The sequence below is a fragment of the Paramormyrops kingsleyae genome, chromosome 22 (genome assembly GCF_048594095.1).
Source record: "Paramormyrops kingsleyae isolate MSU_618 chromosome 22, PKINGS_0.4, whole genome shotgun sequence".
NCBI lineage: Eukaryota > Metazoa > Chordata > Actinopteri > Osteoglossiformes > Mormyridae > Paramormyrops > Paramormyrops kingsleyae.
Window position 1 is genome coordinate 13,390,939 of NC_132818.1, and position 20,580 is coordinate 13,411,518.

The 20,580-nt window shown below is 49.1% G+C and overlaps 1 protein-coding gene and 1 long non-coding RNA gene across 4 annotated transcripts in view; one reads left to right on the forward strand and one right to left on the reverse strand.

The window, feature by feature from the left end:
• The first annotated feature begins 2 nt into the window (after positions 1-2).
• On the forward strand, positions 3-15,897 carry LOC140581583 (uncharacterized). Its single transcript, XR_011984663.1, has 4 exons — positions 3-189; positions 2,613-2,702; positions 12,026-12,101; positions 15,035-15,897. It is a non-coding gene; the product is annotated as an uncharacterized lncRNA (long non-coding RNA).
• The window catches only part of septin12 (septin 12), a 50,066-nt gene continuing 29,913 nt past the window's right edge, over positions 428-20,580 (reverse strand). For all 3 annotated transcript variants that reach the window (XM_023821814.2, XM_023821816.2, XM_023821815.2), the window contains 9 exons: positions 14,131-14,367; positions 9,180-9,308; positions 5,850-5,931; positions 5,605-5,742; positions 4,219-4,336; positions 2,811-2,906; positions 2,579-2,675; positions 1,665-1,716; positions 428-1,328 (listed from right to left, as the gene is read on the reverse strand). In XM_023821814.2, the coding sequence (XP_023677582.2) occupies positions 1,181-1,328; positions 1,665-1,716; positions 2,579-2,675; positions 2,811-2,906; positions 4,219-4,336; positions 5,605-5,742; positions 5,850-5,931; positions 9,180-9,308; positions 14,131-14,367 (1,097 nt within the window). In that variant the 3' untranslated portion in view covers positions 428-1,180. The remainder of the gene's footprint in view (positions 1,329-1,664; positions 1,717-2,578; positions 2,676-2,810; positions 2,907-4,218; positions 4,337-5,604; positions 5,743-5,849; positions 5,932-9,179; positions 9,309-14,130; positions 14,368-20,580) is intronic.

The window sequence follows — 20,580 nt, forward strand, 5'->3', positions numbered from 1 at the left end:
TGAGCCTCTGCGGCTGCCGTATTGCGGCTCATCAATCCTTCGTCACAGCGCTGTAATTAATCTCTATAAAATGTGAAATTACTTGAATTTAGCTGTCAAAAATAGAGTTAGCAGTGGGAATGGAGATTCGGTGCTGCATATTGCCGTCCCCAACATGCGCGCAGTGGAGACACTAATGCTCACCTGCAGGTAAGGCGACACTTGAACATTACTTACGTCCACTTTCCATGATTTGTACCAAGGGTTTCCCCTCCTTAAGGCCGACTTCTGGCCGTGCCGTGCGCGCACACGTGTGTCTATAGACGCTTCATATCGATTCAGACCTACTTCCTCTGGAAATGCATAGAGGCTGCTTATTATTAGGCTATGTGATGTTCCTGACCATGAACAAATGCGTATTTAACAAACTGAGTTTTATATACAAACCTTAGTGAGCCTATTTGTTTATTTACCCCGTAAAACTGCAGTCAACACTGACCAAGAAGTGGCGATAAAAATAGTAAAGCAAATAAGACAGAAGCTGACTATTGTTTAGCGCTGTATAAAAGTCTTATTGTAGCAGTCCCGGTGCTGAAGCATTATTGCTATCTTCTTGAGGAAATCTATTAACAGACCCAGCGTCTCCATTTGGTTAAAAATAAGTGGGTATAAAGATTAGAAACAAATAAACACAAACATTTTGCAACATACAACTTTAACTCTGAATAAATCGCGATTAAAATGCAAACTGAACAAAACATCACATTTTTCATTGATAAAAAGGCGGAATGAAAGCCAACGCAACGGTCTGAACGTTCTGTGTGGGATTATGATCTTTGTGACGATGGACCCTTAGTTTATGAACTAATCCGGTAATCTATTAAAATAATCTCGCTGCACACATTTTAACGCGTTTTTTTTTAACTCGATTTTCTCACTCAGTATACAATTCTAAGATAATGACCTTTTGGTGAATTTCACCACACGTAATATCCAAAATATGTGTATTCTTATATATTGAAGGAGTAAAAATTTGAAAATAATGTCTACAAAAATAAAAATGAAATTAAACAAGATTCCATGGGGGGGGGGGCGCAATGCATTTGAACAGTTTCTTCCTTTCAGATGTGTTGGGCGGGCATTAAGCATCACGCTGGATCCCTCCATTCCTCTCTTCCTCTCCTCTTCTCCTCTTCCTTGCTCAGAGGTGGCTCTCCGCATCGCTCTTCGCCACGTAGCCGTTCACCGGGGACAGTTCTAGCCCTCGGGCATTGCTTTCGTTCAGCCTCCTGACCCTGTATTCCTCGTAGTGGTTCTGTGTGACATCTTTGAGATCCTGCAGATGGGATCTGGAAAGAGGGGGGAAAAAATGCTGATGTTTAACACACAGACGTATAATAAGGTGGCACAGTGACTCAGTGGTTAGCACTGATGTTTCGCTCCTCCGCAGTTGGGGCAGTGAGAGGTCTCCCTGTCTTATGCAGCATCCTGCCTATGCCCTGTGCTACTGTCCAAGATGCACAGTAAAAGTTTGGAAGACAGAAAAGCACATAATGCCATATTGTGCAGGACAAATGACAGATGAAGTTACAAAAATACAGCTAATGTATATTACAACGGGAGATGAACAGTCTGATTTAATTGTTAAACACCAATCCTACACCCCATCTCTACATCAGCCTTACCTGATGAGCAAATCTCTCAAGTTGGCAAACTCGCAATGTGCAACATTCTCAACTGCAGAAGCAAGAAAAATGGTGATCAGGAGAAACATTTAAACATTAATTTCCTAAAGCACACACACACACACACATACACATATATGATGGCTGTGTACAGGGGCGTTGCTAGAGATTTTGGGCCCCATGAAAGCATATCATATTAGGCCCCCCAGTCCAAACCAATCCAGTTATTTTCCTAATTTTTTAGGGCCCCTGTCACTCAGGGGCCCTTGGAATCATCCTAGCTTTCCTCCCCCTTACGGCGCCCCTGGCTGTGTATATAGCTTATGTGCTACACTGCTATGACAGAAAGGTTTTTGAACAGAAGAAACCCTTGAGCCACTAGGGGGCAATCATCTTCTTTCTGCTCCAGAGATGGCCAGTCAAGACGTGCCAGATCCCAGCCAGTGTGCTATATTCCCAGCCAAGAACTGAGGACTCCCAATCATACCAAAATTGTTTGCATGATACAATTTTAGTCTTTTAATTTTCTCTTAAATGACTTGTGACAGTAATAATTGGTAGCAAATTATCTGTTTCTATATGAACATTTCAAACTGTGGTTAGAGTTTATTCATTGCTCATAGTAATTAGTGAAAATCTGTGCTGAAAGCCAACGGGTATGTAGGGTTTAGTGTTTCACCTCTGGTGTGGGAGTGTTTTTAAAAGCTTTTGAAATTTAATTGCCTGCAAAGACCTCTGTTTATTCATATATTAATGAATCTCTAGGTTATCTGGTAACTTGTGGACACTGTAGTTTGATTAGCTTTGCTGATTGGCTCTCACGGTGCTCGTTGGGGTTCCCTTCAGTTTGTTGCCGTAGGGACAGATGGTCTGTGTGGGTGGCACCAGGCAGAGGGTCGCTTAGAAACACGCACCTTCTATAATCCCCCACTTGGTCTTCCTTCCTAGGACCTTGTTTCCGTTGACCTGGTGCTCTTTGTCCGTGCCCACCACTGCAAACGGGATGTTTTCCTGGGGGCCGGAGGTCAGCGTGTCAGGGTAAGCAGCAGTGTTTACCGCCACTCAAATCACACATTAGAGTGGAGCCCCTAAGGTTTGGGCCCCCTGTTGGCCACAAACAGTCACTACACCCAAGGCACTGCTTACCCTGATTTTGTCATTGCGCAGTGCATCGTCCTCATCCTCATCATACTCCCGCTGTGGGTACACCCTGATCCCATGATCTTGCATGTTCTGTCTTATCTGTGGTGGAGGAAATGTGTTTAGTTTTCCCCGCAAACACATTGCTTCACGTTGAACTGCAGGGCTTTAATTCGTGATCCCCCACCCACCCCTGTTCTACGCATTCCTGCAGGATTAGAGGGACGTGAGCAGAAAAGGGGCAGCTGCCCCCAGACCGCGTTCCGCTCATTAATGCTGTAATGGGATCGTGTGCAGAATGGCGTGACTGTGCCCTGTACACTTTCAGTGTCACATTTCAGCATCGCGGCACCAAAATACAATAAACCCAGAGCTGATCTGAGATCAATCTGACACCCCCTCCTCCCCACTGCACCAGAGCCAATGCTGCGAACAGCTCCACACTGAAAGAGGAACTTGTAAGCATTCGGAGGGGCCTTTTACAAATTGCACTACCCAGAATGCCCCTGGAGAGATGGCCACTGGGGTAAGCCGAGGTGTCAGATGCCTCTCTGACAGTGTGTGCAGGTGTCCAGTTTATCGCCCCCTCTGCGGCACCCAGCTGACTCTTGTACCAGCATAATTGCCCACTTGTGGTATTTAGTGCTGTGAGCGGTAGGGGGGTCGTGGGGTTAAGAGAGCCGCCAGGGCTCAAACCACCCACGCCCCTCCCCCCCCAAGCCCCCGGCCCAGAGGTGTTTACATTCCCGATTGCTTCACCTGGGCTGTGTACAGGGGCAGCACTGTTGCCTCACACCTCTGGGACCTGGGTTCGGGTCTCCACCAGGGTTCCATGTGTGTGGAGTCTGCATGTTCTCCCCGTGTCGTCGTGGGGTTTCCTCTGGGTGCTCTGGTTTCCTCCCACAGTCCAAATACATGCTGAGGCTAATTGGAGTTACTGAATTGCCCGTAGGTGTGCCTGTGTGAGTGACTGGTGAGTGCGACCTGCGATGAGTTGGCCCCCCCATCCTAGGTTGTTCCCAACCTCGTGCCCGTAGCCTTCTAAATAGTAGAAGCGGTTACAGAAAATGGATGGATGGCTGGGTTTTGTATAGAATAAACAGGAAAGGCCTTTAATTTACTTCTAACTGAACATCCCTGCATGTTGTTGGGTGCAGCAGGTAGAACATCCCAGGCCTGGAAATTGCCCTTTTCGAGTCGATTAATTAAAATATCCATCTGTATTCCATCCAGATGATTGGTGGAAACTGGTATTTGCTTTGTGGGGCTGAGAGCTGCTTATAACACAACATCACATGCAGCTCTAGCACCTGCATGAAGGTCCACCTGCCCGTCCGCGCCGGATGGCTGTAGGATCGAGGGCATGCCTTTTACCTTTTATTTTTTTTCTTCTTTATTCGGTCACATGACTCACCCTGGCCTTGAAGTCCAGCCTCTCCTCCAAGGTGAGCGTGTCGGCCTTGGCGATGACGGGCACGATGCTCACGACCGTCCCCAACCTCTGCATGAACTCCACGTCGATTTGCCGCAAGCTGGGAGGTGGGGGGGGCAGAGAGTCAGCCTGCAATCTCATCGTCCTGTCACCCTGGACGTGTCCCCACGTCAGTCTTTACCGTCGCAAACCGCCCCCCCCCCCCTCACCCACTGCTACACACTCCCCTTCTAGCACATTCTCTGCATCACTGCCTCGAGCCACACGCTGTCTCTGGGAGGCCTGAAAATGGAGGTCAGATGGAAGACGGATATCCATCGCTTCGGCCCGGGAAGATTTATTTACGGAAAGAAAGTTCATACGTCCCTGCAGGCGGGACAGAGTTATGACCTGTGGTGCACGCTCCCTGCGAGCTGACCTCTGAATTCCTGTCACGACCGAATGAAGAATCTGCGGTCACGGTCGTGGTCACGGCACGTTTTTAACCGCGGTCTAAGCTTCACATGCGGTCGGTCAGAAGTCTCCAATGTAAATCCTCACAGTGTCACGGGTTTTCAGTATTGTATTATTGTAAAAATATGAGATTTTTATAAGATTATGACTGGCTTCACATCCAGGGAATCCCCTGCCCTGCAGTTCCTGGGACAGGATCCACGCCCGCAGTACATAAGTGCTGATAGATGGATAGACGTCACGCTGTATGATTCTATAAACTTGTGCTGAAAAGTAACTGCTGTAGATTTTCTCCTGCATTCCGATTCCTTATTTAAGTTTAATGCGTTAATGCCCAATAAGTGTATTATACAAAATCATAAGTGAGGCTGCAGTGAGGCTGCAGTGAGGCGGGGACCCTCGCATGCTGAGAGTGTGGGCCAGTACAGTACAGGACAGTGTCGCTATACGCTCTCGGGTTTAATGGAAGCTGCCGGCAGGGGGTATCACAGTGCTGAGATTTGCCACTGAACTCATCAGGCAGACCTGCTGTTCTTTCTGGGACAGACAGATCCTGACCAAAGACATGGCAACACCTGACCCCTCAAGACTGACCTGCTGTTTTCCAGATGTTTCTATAACGCATCGGTCAGCCGGACCATCCATCATATTGATTACATCTTAGTAGTGCGGCAAGCGGTTGAGACCTTTGGCCCCAGGCTAGCCCCTTCTAACCCCTCATTCTTCCACTGACCCTGCCGGTCAACAAGGACGTCGTCAGGTTGGAGCTGTGGGATCAGAGTTTGACGGGAGTTGTTGCCCTGAGCGACAGCAACAAGTGCTCCTCTCTCGGGATCAGAGGTCACCATGTCAAGTGGGCCATGTTTGTGGCTGCAGTGTGGACCATGGCCTCCAGGGGGCAGGCTTCACACCTACCAATGTCCCGTGGCTGGCAGGAAGTAGACGCAGCAGTGGACACGTGTGTCCGGGATCCTCCTCTTCCTGTTGACGTTAAGCTCCTCCACTAGGTACTTCTCATACTGCTCGTTGATGTACGTCACTATCGGGTCCCAGCTGGGGGGGGGCAGAGAGAGACACCCGTCCGTCTTACTGATATGTTCCTGTAAGGCCCCCACCCATAAGCGTTAATGCCAGCACTCCGCAGTCTCCGCACCACCTACCAGTTCTCATTGTTAATCTGGTCCCCAAAGCCGGGGGTGTCGATCACCGTCAGCTTCATCTTCACACCTTTCTCCTCGATCTCTGTGGGGAGACAGTCTTTGTCAGCATTGAGTCCTGAGTTGTTCAACCGATTGTCCATCAGGGGGCAGCGTTAATGGGACAATGCCTGAACCCTCCCTGCCCTCAGAATAGGGCTACAGAAGGCCTGACACCCTTAAGCTTCTGGAAATATCACTGAGTCAGGTTTCAGATGCCTGAGATTTTGCCTCCGAAACGCAGCATGGTTTGTGATCAGCACTACCCAGAATTCCCAGAATCGCTGGACGGGACGGGAATTGGCTTTATGGCCCGACATGGCCCTGAGTCTTGGACACCGAGTGGAGAGAAAACAGGCCTCTGCACGCCCACGCGAGTACCTGCATGTGGATGGCAGACACGCATGGCCGGCGCGCTGAGTGGGGGCCGCTTGAATAACGGCACCTGCATCCTGAGGCACAGGAAGGGGTGGGCGAGGGCATGCCTGTCACTCCAGGTCACAGCGAAAGTTACCCAAAATCCAGCAGTTCCAAACGCCACTGGGGGGCGGTCACTTGGATACCGTCTTCCTGGCTACGGAAGGACAGATGTGTATTTAGGCTAATCACCGGCTCCCCGCGCTCTGGATTTTGATGGGGGCCGGGGCCCTGGCCGTGCCTGTATAATGACAGCTTGTTCATTGTGCTGAGGGGGGGGGGGGGGGTGGGGGCTGTGAGATCACCGGATGTCTGACTCCTGTGGGTCGCCTCCTGCGGCTGTGGCGCCCCTTGGCTCCCAGAGGGGGCGGTGTTTCTCAAAATGCCCTCTATGCACTTATCTGTTTGTTTGTTTGTTTGTTTGTTTGTTTTTTTTTGGGGGGGGGGTGTCCTTTGAAGAGGCTGGCAAAAGGATTCTCCAGTCTGGGTTAGTCAGATTGTCTGCGATCCCACGCACACGGCGTCTTATAAATAAACACACCGAAGGTGCGCAGTGAAGGTGCTCTGCCTTGTGGGATCAGTCAGGCCTTCAGTTCATCCTCATGAACGCCACTGCACAGAGTCCATGGGGATCTTGTGGGACACGTCTGAGGTGCACGTGAGGGCCGGGAACCTGCTGTTCACGCTCTGCTTGGCTGAGGAGCCAGCGGAGAGCATCTCCGGGCGTCCGTCGCAGGAAGCCGGGGGCGCCGGGCAGGTCGCCGTGACGACACTGCAGGCGCTCTGTGCGCGCTCATGCGGCGTGTAACGGAACGCAAGTTTCACTAAAAGCAGGTGACACTCCAGACAGCGAATCGCCAAACAGCTAGACTCTGGAGATCAGCAGAGATCGGCAGATCTCAGCAGAGATCAGTGGCTCGACTTCCTGATGTTTAAGGACTTAAAGGAGATATGAGGCAGCGGCCTTTATAAACGTATCTTACAGATACGGGGTGATAACAGCATGCGGCTGAAACCCTCTGGGGAGAAACCTACGGCATACCTGCGAATAGACCCTAAATGTGACAGGAACTTCCAAAATGCCAATTAAAATCCCAGTGATATGTGGTGTGAGAAGAGCGCGTCGTAAAGAGGAGAGAGACAGTGTCCCATCATGGGGTCAGTGTGTCTGATGTGGGGGGGGGGGGTCTGGTGTTTGGCGATCGCCTGATAGCTTTCACATCCCCCCCCCCGCGTGCCGTAACCATTCACTCGACCAGACTCGCAGGCTTCGTCTGGGCCTTCCCAGGAGCCTTTCCCAGTCTGCCCCCGATGCAAGACAGAGCGAAAGGAGACCTACTCTCCACGATGTGCTTAATGCGGCAGTGTCAGGGTGGCAAACAAGAGCGGAAGAGCTTAAAATAACAGCAAAAAGGAACAGCAAAGTGAGAGACAGAAATTCATCACGTTTGTTTTGTCTTGTCAATAGCTGCGTCCCTAATAATCCCCTAATTAACACCGGAGTCCTACATTTACATATTATTTATTCACATTTGTCTGTTCTGTGAGCTTGTCACCCACTGATAAAGCAAACAGCATTTCATCGCATTTCACTGAATCTGCTTCCCCTCCACCCTTGAAATGTCACACTTGCTAATGAGCGTAACAGCTTTGCATTTCAGCGACTCACCATGGGGAGTATTTAGTGCTTTTAAAATTTCAAAGGGAGACTGCATTTCGCTGCATTTTTGTATTGCAGTGCACTTAGCTTAGGTTACACAAACAACATATCTTTAATCGGCAAATTTTGAAAAAGTGTAAAATAAAACAGCGTCTGGTGCTGGTGTTAAACGGTACTGCAGTTCGATGCAGAGGTTCAAAATGACTGATGAAACATCATCACAAACTGAATGGTGATTCGACAATTAATTGCAGTATCGATGCAGCTCGAGTCGCAATGTAGACAGAAGTCATTCTTATCGCTGCGTCAGGATACAGGAAGGGGGCCAGTTTACAGAAAGCAAGGGGGATAGGCCCTCAGCCAGCTCCGTGTTTGTGGACCTGAAAAGCACTATGCCCCCGCAATAACTGCACCTCCATGCCGCTCCCCAGCCAAGCATGACAGGCGCCTGACATACCTAAACAACAAAAAAATGCAAGGCCTGGGGGTCCTTGCATGCGGGCGCCTTGTGTGAAGGCAGATCGGAGCATCACACTGCCAAAGGTGTGCCGTGGCTGGCCGCAGGGGCTGATAAGCCGCCCTGGAGGGTCTTACTGCCAAGGGGGTTGCTTTATGTAGCACCCCCCCCCCCCCCCCCCCTTACAGCTGTATGAATGGCAGGCATGTCAAGGCTTCACTTGTGTAAGCTGTGAGGGGCAGCCAAAGAATATTCGCCATGGTAACCTATATTATTCCGCCATTTTCTATGAAAGGTGGCTTGATTGACAGCCCCCCCCCCCCTCATGATTTGGATGCAGATGCCGGTGTTCCTCCAGCAGGCCGCTGGTGAGAGGGATGCAAGATTCCAGCATGCGATCTGCACTTCGGCTACAGTTACCGCCGCATTTCAGGCTGCGGCACAATGGTTCATCACTTCCTTGACGGATACAGTGAAGACGCTGCAGTGGGTCTCGGTCCTAATTACTCGCCGTTGTCTGCCAGTGTGATACCTCACTGGCTCTGCTCCAAAGGTGAACGTCAGTGAACATCTCAGCCCACCTTCTCAGTACTTCATCCTCATATTCCAGTTAAACTCTGTGTCAGTTTTCTCGATAATCTCTTTTTAATGAAATATGACAGTTGTTGTCACGAGACGTGAAGGAGAATTCCCTATGGGAACCACAAGGTGGCGCCCCCCCATATTTCTGGAAGGCTTTGGACGAGCGGAATGGACTCACCGTGGCTCACTGACTGCAGCTGCACGGTCTTGGGGATCTTCTCCTCGTGGTCGGGAGTGCAGGACTTGCGGCTCACTTTGGACTTGAAGAGCGTGTTCACCAGCGTCGACTTTCCAAGTCCGCTCTGACCTGCGGGAGGGAGGGTGACAGACAAAGCAATGAAATGTCTTGAATGAAGAGCGTGTCGACTTGAACGTGAATCCTGTTGCCCTGAAGGTGCAGCCCGACATTCAGAGGGGGGCTGGCAGTTCCACAGGTTTTTAATTCACGCTTGTTGATAAATCATAACTAGCTAATCCTTTTGGTTACAGGTGGGCAGAGGTGGATAGTTCATGTCCAGAAAGTAAAAATCCAGACAAAGATTTTGTTTCAACTAACCAGTGGGGTACTCTGTAATTGTGACTCTTCATACTCAACTGGTTGGTTGAATTAAAATCTTGGTCTCGGTTTTTACATTCTGGACCGGAACTTTCCACCTCTGCAGGTAGGTTATCTGTGGCGTGTCGCAAACAAATATAACCATTTCTGGAAACATCTTAGAGCGTTCTGGCTGATTTGTGCTGAGTTGCCTTTGCCAGATGTCACCCAGTGGACCTGAGCCGTCCGGGTTCTGTGGAGGTTCTGGAAAATGCACACTGCACTTTCTGCTGTCCATCCTACCCCCACGGATGGAGCAGGTCTCAGAGGCATCCCCGTTTCTATGACAACATGGGAACTCGTCCAACAGCAGGGATGACTGAGATGGGCTGGCATGAAAAAAAGTTCTTGTCAAAGCGCCCAGAGGGAGACCATGGATGGGTCCGCGGCGGCTGTCTGTCAGACACCGTGCAAATTTATGACCGACGGTGCTGGTCAGGCCTCACCAAGAATTTAATCAGAGCTCCGTCTAACAGCAACCATCTCGCAGGCAGAATCATGGGCACCTAAAAACATGCAAGTACAGGAAGCTGGTGTATACCGCAGGTTTATCATCTGAAAAATCCAAATCTTAGCTATTTTTATGGCACTATGTTGTTTTTTTTTCTTGAATAATGCCACTTTGCCTCGTCTGATCTGCTCTGAGGATACGATGCTGTGCCAGACCATGCAAATCGACGTGACACCGCTGGTCAAGGTGGGGAGTGGGGGGATATTAAGTTTTTCAAATGTAAATCGCTTCCTGCTGAATCGTTCGCACGCTTCCCTTACATGGGGCCACCGTGGCAAAGGGAAGCTTCCGGAAAGGTCCTTCATGCTCCTGTGAAGAGCGGAAGGAGAGTGCAAATGTATTGCCTTGAGGGGGGTGAGGGTGGGTGGATGATTGGTGATTTGGGGGGGGGGGGTAATTGGTTCCACATGGCCCAGGGAGTTGTGGAGATTTTGGATCCACAGGAACAGGACAAGGGTCACAAAGGTTATTGGGGGGCGGGGGGAGCTCAGCAGGGAGTCCATCCCACTGTCATGACCTTTTCCCAAGCACAGGTGGCGCTGCATACATATTCACCTACAGCTAATGCCACTGGAGTAAAGGAGGCATTCATTTCAACTGGCAGGGGAAGCATCCATGAGTACAGAACCCTAACCACTTCCTGTCCATGGCTTTTTCTACACCCTGTGCAGGGCTGCCGACTGCGATTAATCCCCTGGCCTGCTTATCTAATTTTCTGAAGCGGTTCTGCATATCTGCGGGCTTCTCTGAAAGTGCTCTCCCCCGCCAGCTCGGCCTCTGCTACCAGGAAACAGAGGAAAGGTGTCTGCAACCTATTTTTAAGAACAACCGGAACCTTCCAAATAAAGACACTGAAGAACCGAGTCTGTTTTCAGCTCCTTTTGCAATGATTTAAACCATCTAGTTGCAATATAATCTTATGACCTCCTGCCTATAATGTGCTATAATTCCATTGATTCATCTTCCAACCTCCCTAGTCCTCGTCGTCAGGGTCACAGAGGGGGCACACGGGCACACAGTGTATGAGTTTACAGTCCAATGCAGAATTCCTTTATTTGTGAATATTAATTACATTTTTGAACTGGAGCTAACTAAAAAGTCTGTGGGGGGAAAAACAGAGTTCTGTAGAACTGTTATGTATGACCTGTAATAATTTAATTAAACTTACAAATTAGGAACTCAAGAAGTAGATTTTTTCATAAGTGTTATCCCCAGGCAAACTGATTGAGTTCTGCAGAGTGAAATGCACAGAGAGTGTATAGTGTTTCTGAAATGTAATCCTTTTGGCCATAAAAAAAAAAAACTAAATTTCACAGAAGGCCATTATTTCAGGTTTTAAAGTCAACCTTCTGAGATGTGCCTGGTGCCCCCCTTGGGAACTGAGATGCCTAGAATCATTAAATACTTAAACATGATTGGTGTGCTAACCGCTAACCGAGTTCAGACGGGATCACTGTCTCACTGCCATGTCGATATTAGCGTTGCTAATCTGCGTGCTTTACAGCGTCTTAATATCATTTTGTAGCAGTACCACATGACGCTCCGCTACTTTTAGCATTGGTAATTTGAATGTTGCACTGAATGCCACACTATGCTAATATTAGCATTGCTTGTCAGGTGCCGGTTTTTGCCCAGCACCCTGAGGTTTCTAGCCACATATGAGGGGCATGTCCGGGCCCATCCCACGGCGCTGCTTCAACGCAGTTGGAATTTCACCTCCCCCCTGTTAACCTTTGACCCCAGGGCCCCACCTGACAAACCATTTCAATTACCCTTTGCACATCCTGCAAACCACTGCCGCACAGCAGTATCGTAGGTCTCCGGGACATTCACGCGGACATGATTCCGTTAAAAAATGCCACTCATTGTATTTAGTTATGCCTGGTTTTTACCCCCCTGCCCCCCCCCCGTCTCGAAGGCCACAGAGCATCAAAGCGGCAGCCCGCGACGCCACCTTGAGGAATGCTGATTAGCCGGCCGTCCATCGGAAGAAGGTGAGCGTCGTGTTCTTGATGTTTAAATCGGGCTTTGTTTCTTAATGTAGTGTGAACGATTGGATTTGTGCCGGGCGGGGGTTATGTGGGGGGAGGGGCATTAGAATAAGATAGATGGCATGTTGTGGTGGAAGGGATGAGGACGGGAGCCTCAGAGAATAGGCTGCTGGCGCTTTTCATTTGGGGGGGGGGGGGTGCTGAGATTCCACAACAGATTGAGTTTGCTTAAAGTCTTGGAATTCCTGCATGAGAAAGGGGGGGGAGTTATACAGAGTGGCGGGGGGGGGTGCTGTTTAAAGGATTATTAAAGTTATCTTATGTCTGATTCAGTTTTCTGTTACCGAACATTCGGAGCAATGCTCATGCTACACCCCCCGCTCCCCCTCCCCCCCACACACACACATTTCCCATAATTCCTGTACTTCCTGCCTGCATGAGCGTCCCTCTGGTCTCTTGTGTGCCCATTTCTCTGTATGGTACAGTGGCACAGAGCCTCAGGGTCCGGTCATGCATTTGTGTCACCGCTCTCAGGCTGCTGTTATCCACGCAGCTTGGGCACAGGTGGCACACGACCCACCGCCAGGCGTCCAGGAAGTGACAGCTGAGGCCTCACAGTGTCGTCCCGCCCCCCCACCCCACGCGGATCACTGAAGGTTATGTGGCACACGTCCTCGCCTGGGATCCAGCTGCATTGAGCTACATTCTGATAAAGTACAACCAGGCCTGATCATCGTATGGATGCTTTTTTAAATTTGTGGCATAAAACATTCCACTAAATAGGGCACTGCTTCAGCCCATTGGCCCCGCAGCTGACGTTTTTAGCCAATCAGGCCTCACAACACATGTACCCTGGGTCATCATGTGAACTGACTTGTCACTGGGCACCTCCATGCAGGACTGCAGACTGACTGAAGCTGCTGCAGGTTTTGAAAATACTCCTGATTTTACAAACAAAGCCACATGGTGTAGATATGAATGGCTCGATGAACATGCTCCATCAACGGTCTATCAACGGCCTATGTGACCTATGCAATACTGCACTTCTCCTCTCAGACAGGCTGACCTTATCGGTTAATTAGAAGCTTAGACCAATTTGCCTCTAGCCTAACAATCGATGTCACAAATGCAAATGTCAACGGCACGCAGCTCCTATAAATACCAGCTCTTGGTTTTTGTTCATTCCGGCCACAATGGGTTAAGTTTGGGTTAATTTTGGGTTAAATATCTGGAATTATCTGAAGTCGTTTTGGGTGAGGTTACCAATAATACACATCCTCTGAGTTTATGGGCTGCTGCGTGTAACAGCTGTTTCGCCGGCCTCTAATCAGGAGCAAACGTCTGAAGGATGACCAGGTTCTCCTGTCACACATGAGACGTCCAGCTTCACAGCCCCCATGGAGACCAAGGAGGCTTTTCCATCTCAGATCAAGCAGACACTACATCACAGGCTCATGTGCTAATAGGATAACATCAGCAAACATGTTTTTTCTATGCACCTTAAAACAAAAGCCCAGTATGCTTTAGGGAGAGTGGTTTTACCTCTTTTCTTGCAGTAGAAGGTGCTGGTGCCTCCACACATTCTCTGCCACCTTTTAATAACAGCATCCTAGATCCCCTAAAGATCCCCTAGATCAGGGTTATCCAAATCACGGTCCTCGAGGTTCGAGCCCTGCTGGTTTTCCAGCCTTCCTTTACCTGTCAGTCAGGTGTGAAGCCTCTGGCCAATCAGAATCAGTAATCATTAAACTAACTACCTGGGAGAACTGAAAACAAGGCCTGGATTTGGAATCGAGGTCCAGATTTGAAGAACCCTGCCCTAGATTGCCTAAATCACACCATGACCATCTGTAGCATCGCGGTTTTCTATGCTCGCGCTCTCTGAGTCAGTCCTGAGGTCTTGCCTCAAGTGACAGTCGCCTTTAATAATACAGGAATTCTACTACACCAGCTGGGGAGGAGCCTGTAACGATGAATGTGTCTGTTATCCTGCTGTTTAACAGCAGACACCAAGTGGCCGTCCCACACTTACCCACCACCATGATGTTGAACTCGAATCCAGTCTTCATTGCTTTGCGCTTCATCTGGTCCAGGACCGCCTCGATGCCCACGTAGCCAATCAGCTCGCTGCCGGAGATGCGGCCCTGGGTGCGGGGCTCCATGGCCATCACATGACCTTGGGGGCGGGGCTCGGCCACGCAGGGCTGCTGCTCGAGCTCTGCCTTTCGCTCCGCCATGTGGACCTGCGGCTCAGGGCCCTGCGTCGTGTCTGGGGGGGGGGAGGGATAAAGGAGGGGGGCAAAGTCAGTGATGCTGCAGGTTTCAGCAGCGGTCAAGGTCACATAGCAGGCGGCTGTAGCCATGCGTCCGGGGGTCCGGTCACTGGCTTTGAAGCCATGTGATCATGAGCAAGGACGTCTATGAAGTGTGAATGTGGAGCAGAGGCTCTGCTGAGAGCATATCGACAGAACAGAAATGGAGGAAGGCTGCGTACGTGATGGAGGAACAGCGCGATTTTGTCATCAGGTGTTAAGCTTCCTCACGACAAACACGAAAGTCACGTGGCCACAGGGAGATTTCACACAGAGCTCTGGTCCAGGGCCCCCCACTCGGGTCAGAATGCAGCTCGGGGGGTTCGAATCCCCCCTAGGACATTCGGCAGACATCCTGGCTGAAGCTGTACCAGCAGAACGATGATGTAACTCCATTACGGGAATGCCACACTAATGAGTTTGTGGGGCTGTCATTTACCCGCCTCACTGTTTGTTTTCGTGTAATTAGAGGAATGCTGACACTTGTTTTGTGAACCAGACTAGAAGAATCTGTCTCCCAGGTAGCGGGGGAGCAGTAAAGGGTCCCGAACCCCTGTCCTGGTGTGTTTTTTCCTGGTGCTTTTCAGCACTCAGTTCCCCTTTTAAAATGCTGTTCATCTACAGTGGCTCTTATCTGGACGGGGTCCCCAGCTGCACTGGCCTGTCACTGGAGGGGCATCTGTAACAACGCAGCACGACGAAGGATGGCCAGAGGGACGACTGCATGCCTCGGTGTGGGAGCGGTTTAGCTTGAGCTTGAGCAGGACATGGATGGGGGCGAGAGGACGGCTGGCAGTAGCAGAGCAGGAGGGGCACGGGGAAGTTCAGACACTGCAGAGACGTCGTTTGTCACTGTAAAACACTGTCTCCCTTAATAAATGGAGCTCTGAATGCAGCGTAAAATGAAGCGTAAACAAGCTCTTTGTGAAGGGTTTCCAGGTCCAACGTGTCTCAGTGACCCATCCCGATTTCGCCCCTCTCGCCTGGGAACCACTGTCTTCCTCTGGTTATCTGTATTCAGCAACAGGCCTCTTTGTTGTTAATTAAGTCTCTCCGTTGGTCGGGGTTCAGAGGAAACTATCTAATTGCACTTTGAATGCAGCAGTACGGCACAGCAGGAGGGACAAAAAGCCTAGAACACAGGCTCCCTAAAACAAAGAAAGTGCTGATGAAACGGTACCCTGACATACGTGTCATTTTCAGCTAGACGAGGGCCTGCTGCAGGCATTAAACAAGGACACCCTGGTCAACCTCGGCCCTTTACGAGGGTCCCCGAGGCCGTTTCCTCCAACCAGGCGGCGTACCCAGACGCGTTTAACCGAGTCCTGTGTATAAGCAGCAATCTCGCCGGCTCTGCTCCCCACCGGATGGATGTCCAGCAGAGAATCACACGTTGGCTGTTTTTTCATTCCTCGCATGGTTTTGTTAACCATAAAAGGGTCTGTATGCTCACCGCGGCCCCGCTTTCAGCTATCAGGAAAGCTAAAGAATATAAATCAGCCTGGGATTAGCGCTGCCTTGTTGGGGGATGGATGTTTCTAACTGAAAGAAGGCAGCGGTGTCGAGGCCCCCCCCCCCCCCCCGACACCCCGCTCGCTACAGCTCAATGCCTAGACTCTCTCCGGCTTCTGGGAACCTGTCCCGCCCTTCAGTCCTACTCATTCAATTAGCCATAAATATCTGTCCTCCGACAGCCAGGAGCTAACTAATCCAAACGTAACGCCCGGCTTCTGGAACAGTCTAATCGGGCCATGGGCCGGCTCTCTGCGAACAGGACAGGTGGTTCTCTCACGGCTCCGAAAACAGGAGATATACCCAAGATGACCTGTTGAAGTGCCGATAGCTGACAGTAGGGTTTGCCACAATACTACAATTTCAAACTCGATACTGATACCATTTTTGATTTTCGGGGGGGGTGACAACATTAAGAGGAATCTTTTTTTTTTTTTTTTTTTTAAATGATGATTTGAACAATTCAAACAATAACATCAAAGAACACTATTTTTAAGTCATCTGTACGTCTGTAATACAGTAACATGACTAAGGTGTGTACTGTATGTATATCAAATATTCTTAAGATTCTCTTAGGTAGTGCAAGAAAGAAAGACAGCACTATTTTTCGGTTGCCTGAGGAAGTGCAAAAAATCAAATACAAATACAAACCAGCAACAATGACAACATTATTTTTAGGTCGTCTATCGTTTTATTTCTAGCCGTAGCCGCTACCTTAACGATAACAGATAGTTAATGTGGTTATCGGCCGATTGGGTTACACGACTAACGTTAACATGTACACCTGCCTGGTTAACGTCTATCATATCTGTTTAGTACTTTGTTGTTGTTGAAATGGAACCTTTGCTGGCCTCTTGAAATCCCTCATAAAGGCCTGGGGGGGTTTGTGTTCAGCTACTAGTGAGGAGAGGGGCTGCGTGAAGCTGTGTGTCTGAAGGAGGCGAAGACTGCACTGCTGCTATCAATACTATTGCAAATGAGTATCTAATCCGATAGTAATTTTTAGTATCGATTACTATGTGGATTTCTTTGACACCCCTAGCTGACACTTTGACTCGTTCTTACTCGTCAGGCCATTCTCCGAAATTAATTATAATGAGGCATCACACACATTCATTGTGCTAGTAGCAGTTCTATATTTATATTTAAACATATGTTCACATTTATTTAGCAATGTGTAAGTGACGCAGAGAGTGCATTTATAAGCAGGCAATTGTCAGGAAGCCTACTAGGTATAAGTGCATCCAGGCTAAGCTTCCAGCGAGCGTAAGATAGTATCAGAGCAAGAGGTATGTGATACATCACAGACAGAGTAAGAACCTATGAAGAGACCTATTCAAAAGACAAGTGCGAAAAAGAGCCTTCATAATACATGCAGCCTAACACAAAAGGAGATTCACTTTATGTACAGCCTATCGTGTAAGAGCCCTGCTTTGCATACAGCCTATCGTATAAGAGCTTCACTCTGCATGCAGCCTATCCTATAAGACTTCACATACAGCCTATCCTGTAGCTTTTTAACTCTTCCAGCATATTATTGGCCTGTCACCGCCACGTTGCATAGATGAAAACAACCCAGGCTGCTGGTTGGAGGGTTAGTTGTGTTGTTCCCAGAAGAGATGGGTGTTTCTTGAACTTTTGAGAAGGATTCTGATGTGGATGGGTAGTTAATTCCTCTTAACTAAGCTAAACATAAAAATGTTATTAAAAAGATCTAAACTTGAGCTGAGATTCATAGAGTTCCAAACTCCAGAGCTGCGGTCCAAGCTGCGCTTAGTTTAACATCGACCTGATATGATGCTGACACAGAAAGTCATACGCATTTGCACCAGAACGTCAGGCTGCTTGCACTGCAGGGAGCTCTGGGTAATTAGGGACTATCAAAGCGAGTAGAGTAATGATGTGGATGTTTCTAGAATGCTTTCCGGATTTCACGTCTAATTCTGCCTGTCTCATTATGCACACATGAGAGTAACGAGAGTCTGATGCAGGTTTAGAGGCAGATACAGTCCCAGAGGCGAGAGCCGGGTCCTGCCAGGAGCTGGTGTGGAAGTGGCAGGTTCAGCGAGGCTGTGGTGCCTCAGGTGCGCTCTCGGATCAAGCCCAGTACCCCCCCAACACACACACACACACACAATGGACATCTGGTTTAGATGAGCTGGAGAGACACAAGCTTTGGTCAAACAATCCCGTGACATGAGGAACTGGAACTATGCCCCCACCCCCCCACAGGCATGGGGAGGCATGAGAAAGGCAAATAGTGAGTGAAACGGGGGCACCTTGGAGAAGCGGGGGCCACTCGCAGGATCTGGACAATCTATAGAGGAGGACCAGAGCGGGGAGGAGGTTCCTGGGAGACACTAGTCTGATCAGCCTAACAGATGGATGTGTGCCCCAGCCCTGTTTTTCCTCAGCTCTCCAATTCTAAAAAGATTGACGAAGGCCCCCCCCCCCCCCAAACTTAAGCACTACCTAGAGATGAATCGGCTGGTGGCTTTGACAGAGAACTGAATATACATCGCAATAGCAACGCTGTAGGACTGACAGGGCACCCATTCAAATCAAACCTACATTTTATTTGACATGTCCGCAGTTACACTCAGAACATTGTGCAGCGCGATGCACGATCGGCCACTCAAAAGACTGAAGCCGGGAACATAATAATACGAGAGCGGACATTCGACATTAAACATAAGTAACCATAAACAGTTCGCAATTAGCCCTGACAGGTGGCAGTGCAAGTGTCAAATGAATAATGAACCGGCAAATCGGCACGTGAATCAGGCTTGCGGACGCGATCGTGCTCACGGTGAATCACGTCACGGATGTTTCACATTAAACTCACAGGCACTTTCTCAAGCAGGGACTTTTTCAGACATGAGCCAGAGCTGGCTGACTGCTCCTTTTAAATATGGATGGTGTAAATTCATGGATTCTTTCTCAATGTGTCATCTAATACCTCCTCTGCTGTCAGCATAATCACCCTCATCATCTCCGCCGGGTTTACACTCCTGTAGGGGTGGATGGGACACGCAAGCAAAGTAAAAACTGTATGTTTTGCAGTCTGCATGGGCTGTCCGCTTTACCTGAGTGATGCTCAGCGCACATGCAGATCCTGCATCACGTGTCCAATGTGCCGGCAGATTAGTGGCGTGTGACATCAGCGATGTCATCACGAGGTCCCTGTTAGGTCACCACGCAGTTGTTCCATAAAGCCACTTTTGGCTCCCTTTCCAGAATTTACCATCACCAGTCATATTCTCAAAAAACTGCATGTTTTGCACAATGGTTTATTTTTAAGTAAACTCATTGCCCCAGTTTTATATTGGGGCAGAAAGTGTGTGACGGGGAAACACCCCAGCGGCGTTCCAGGAAGTGATGTTCTCGCAGTGACATGATTGGTGCATTCTGGGTAATTTCTAAGACGATGCTGTCATCGTGTCAGCAGGTCTTTCACCTTGCTGACCCCATTGGCTCAACCTCATTGGGCGGGGATGCACACACACACACACACACACGCACACACACACACTGTGTACATAAGGTATCACTAATAGCCCCGGACAGGTCTGGCTGACCATAGCAGCCTGGATGGACTATTCTAGCTGGTCATCCAAGACCAGTTACGTGAGACCGGCTTCTCCATCTGGATCCTTATTGAAACCAGCTGACAAATCCACCCCCCACATACGAATGTCAAGCCCCCAGCCACGTCATGAGTGCACGCTGTCCCACAGCTAGCTAAAGCCGGCTCGCTAGTTATCGTCTGTAGCATCTGGCAGTAACAGAGGACAGCAGAGCAGCCCACAGACTCACTAAAGCATCAGCCTAACCTCCTGCTGATGGCCCTTCCATGTAATATAAACCAGCCATCGGCCAATTGCTGTGCATCTCTGCCTTTAAGCTATTTCAGAGCTCTATTCCCAGAAAGTCCTATTAGTGAGAGCAGTTTCCAGATATTACTCAGTGTTTACTGAGCTTATCCTGGGCACATGTGTCGCCATCACCGCCTTCTGACGTCCTGTAGGTACCAAAGTCAAGCGTGTCCCCGGATCTCTAGCTGTATGCTGACATGTTCAGGTCAGCGATCACTGGGATTCCCCCATGACACCCATGCACTGCACGCGGTACAGATGTGGACAGGAAATCTCAGAAGGAGGGCCGTGTTTTCATTAATTTCGCCTGCCATGACAGGAAAATCTCCAAGGGAGGGAAAAATAAACACCCTCTTAAACTTGTGATTCAGAGTTAATATCAAACCCAGAAGTGAAATGACAGCTTCATCCTTCCAACTGTGGCAGCCTATCACGTCAGAGCTTCACTTCAATACAGCCTATCACGTCAGAGCTTCACTTCAAAACAGCCTATCAAGTAAGACCTTCACTTTAATGGAGCCTATGCTGTAAGACTTCATATACAGCCTATCGTGTAGCAGTTTAACTCTTCCAACAGTCTCTTGGGTAACATTTCAACTTTGCATAAAAGTGTTTCACTATGAGACCCACCTTTCCTATAAACTTCACTTTTTTTATCGTGAAATTATAGTCGACTGTATATAAATGAGGCCCTTTGTGATGCTTCTTTTACAGTATCTGGTGCATCTTCAGATGAGAATCCATGGATAATGTGTTAATGTAGGCACGCTCCTCCCTTCCTCA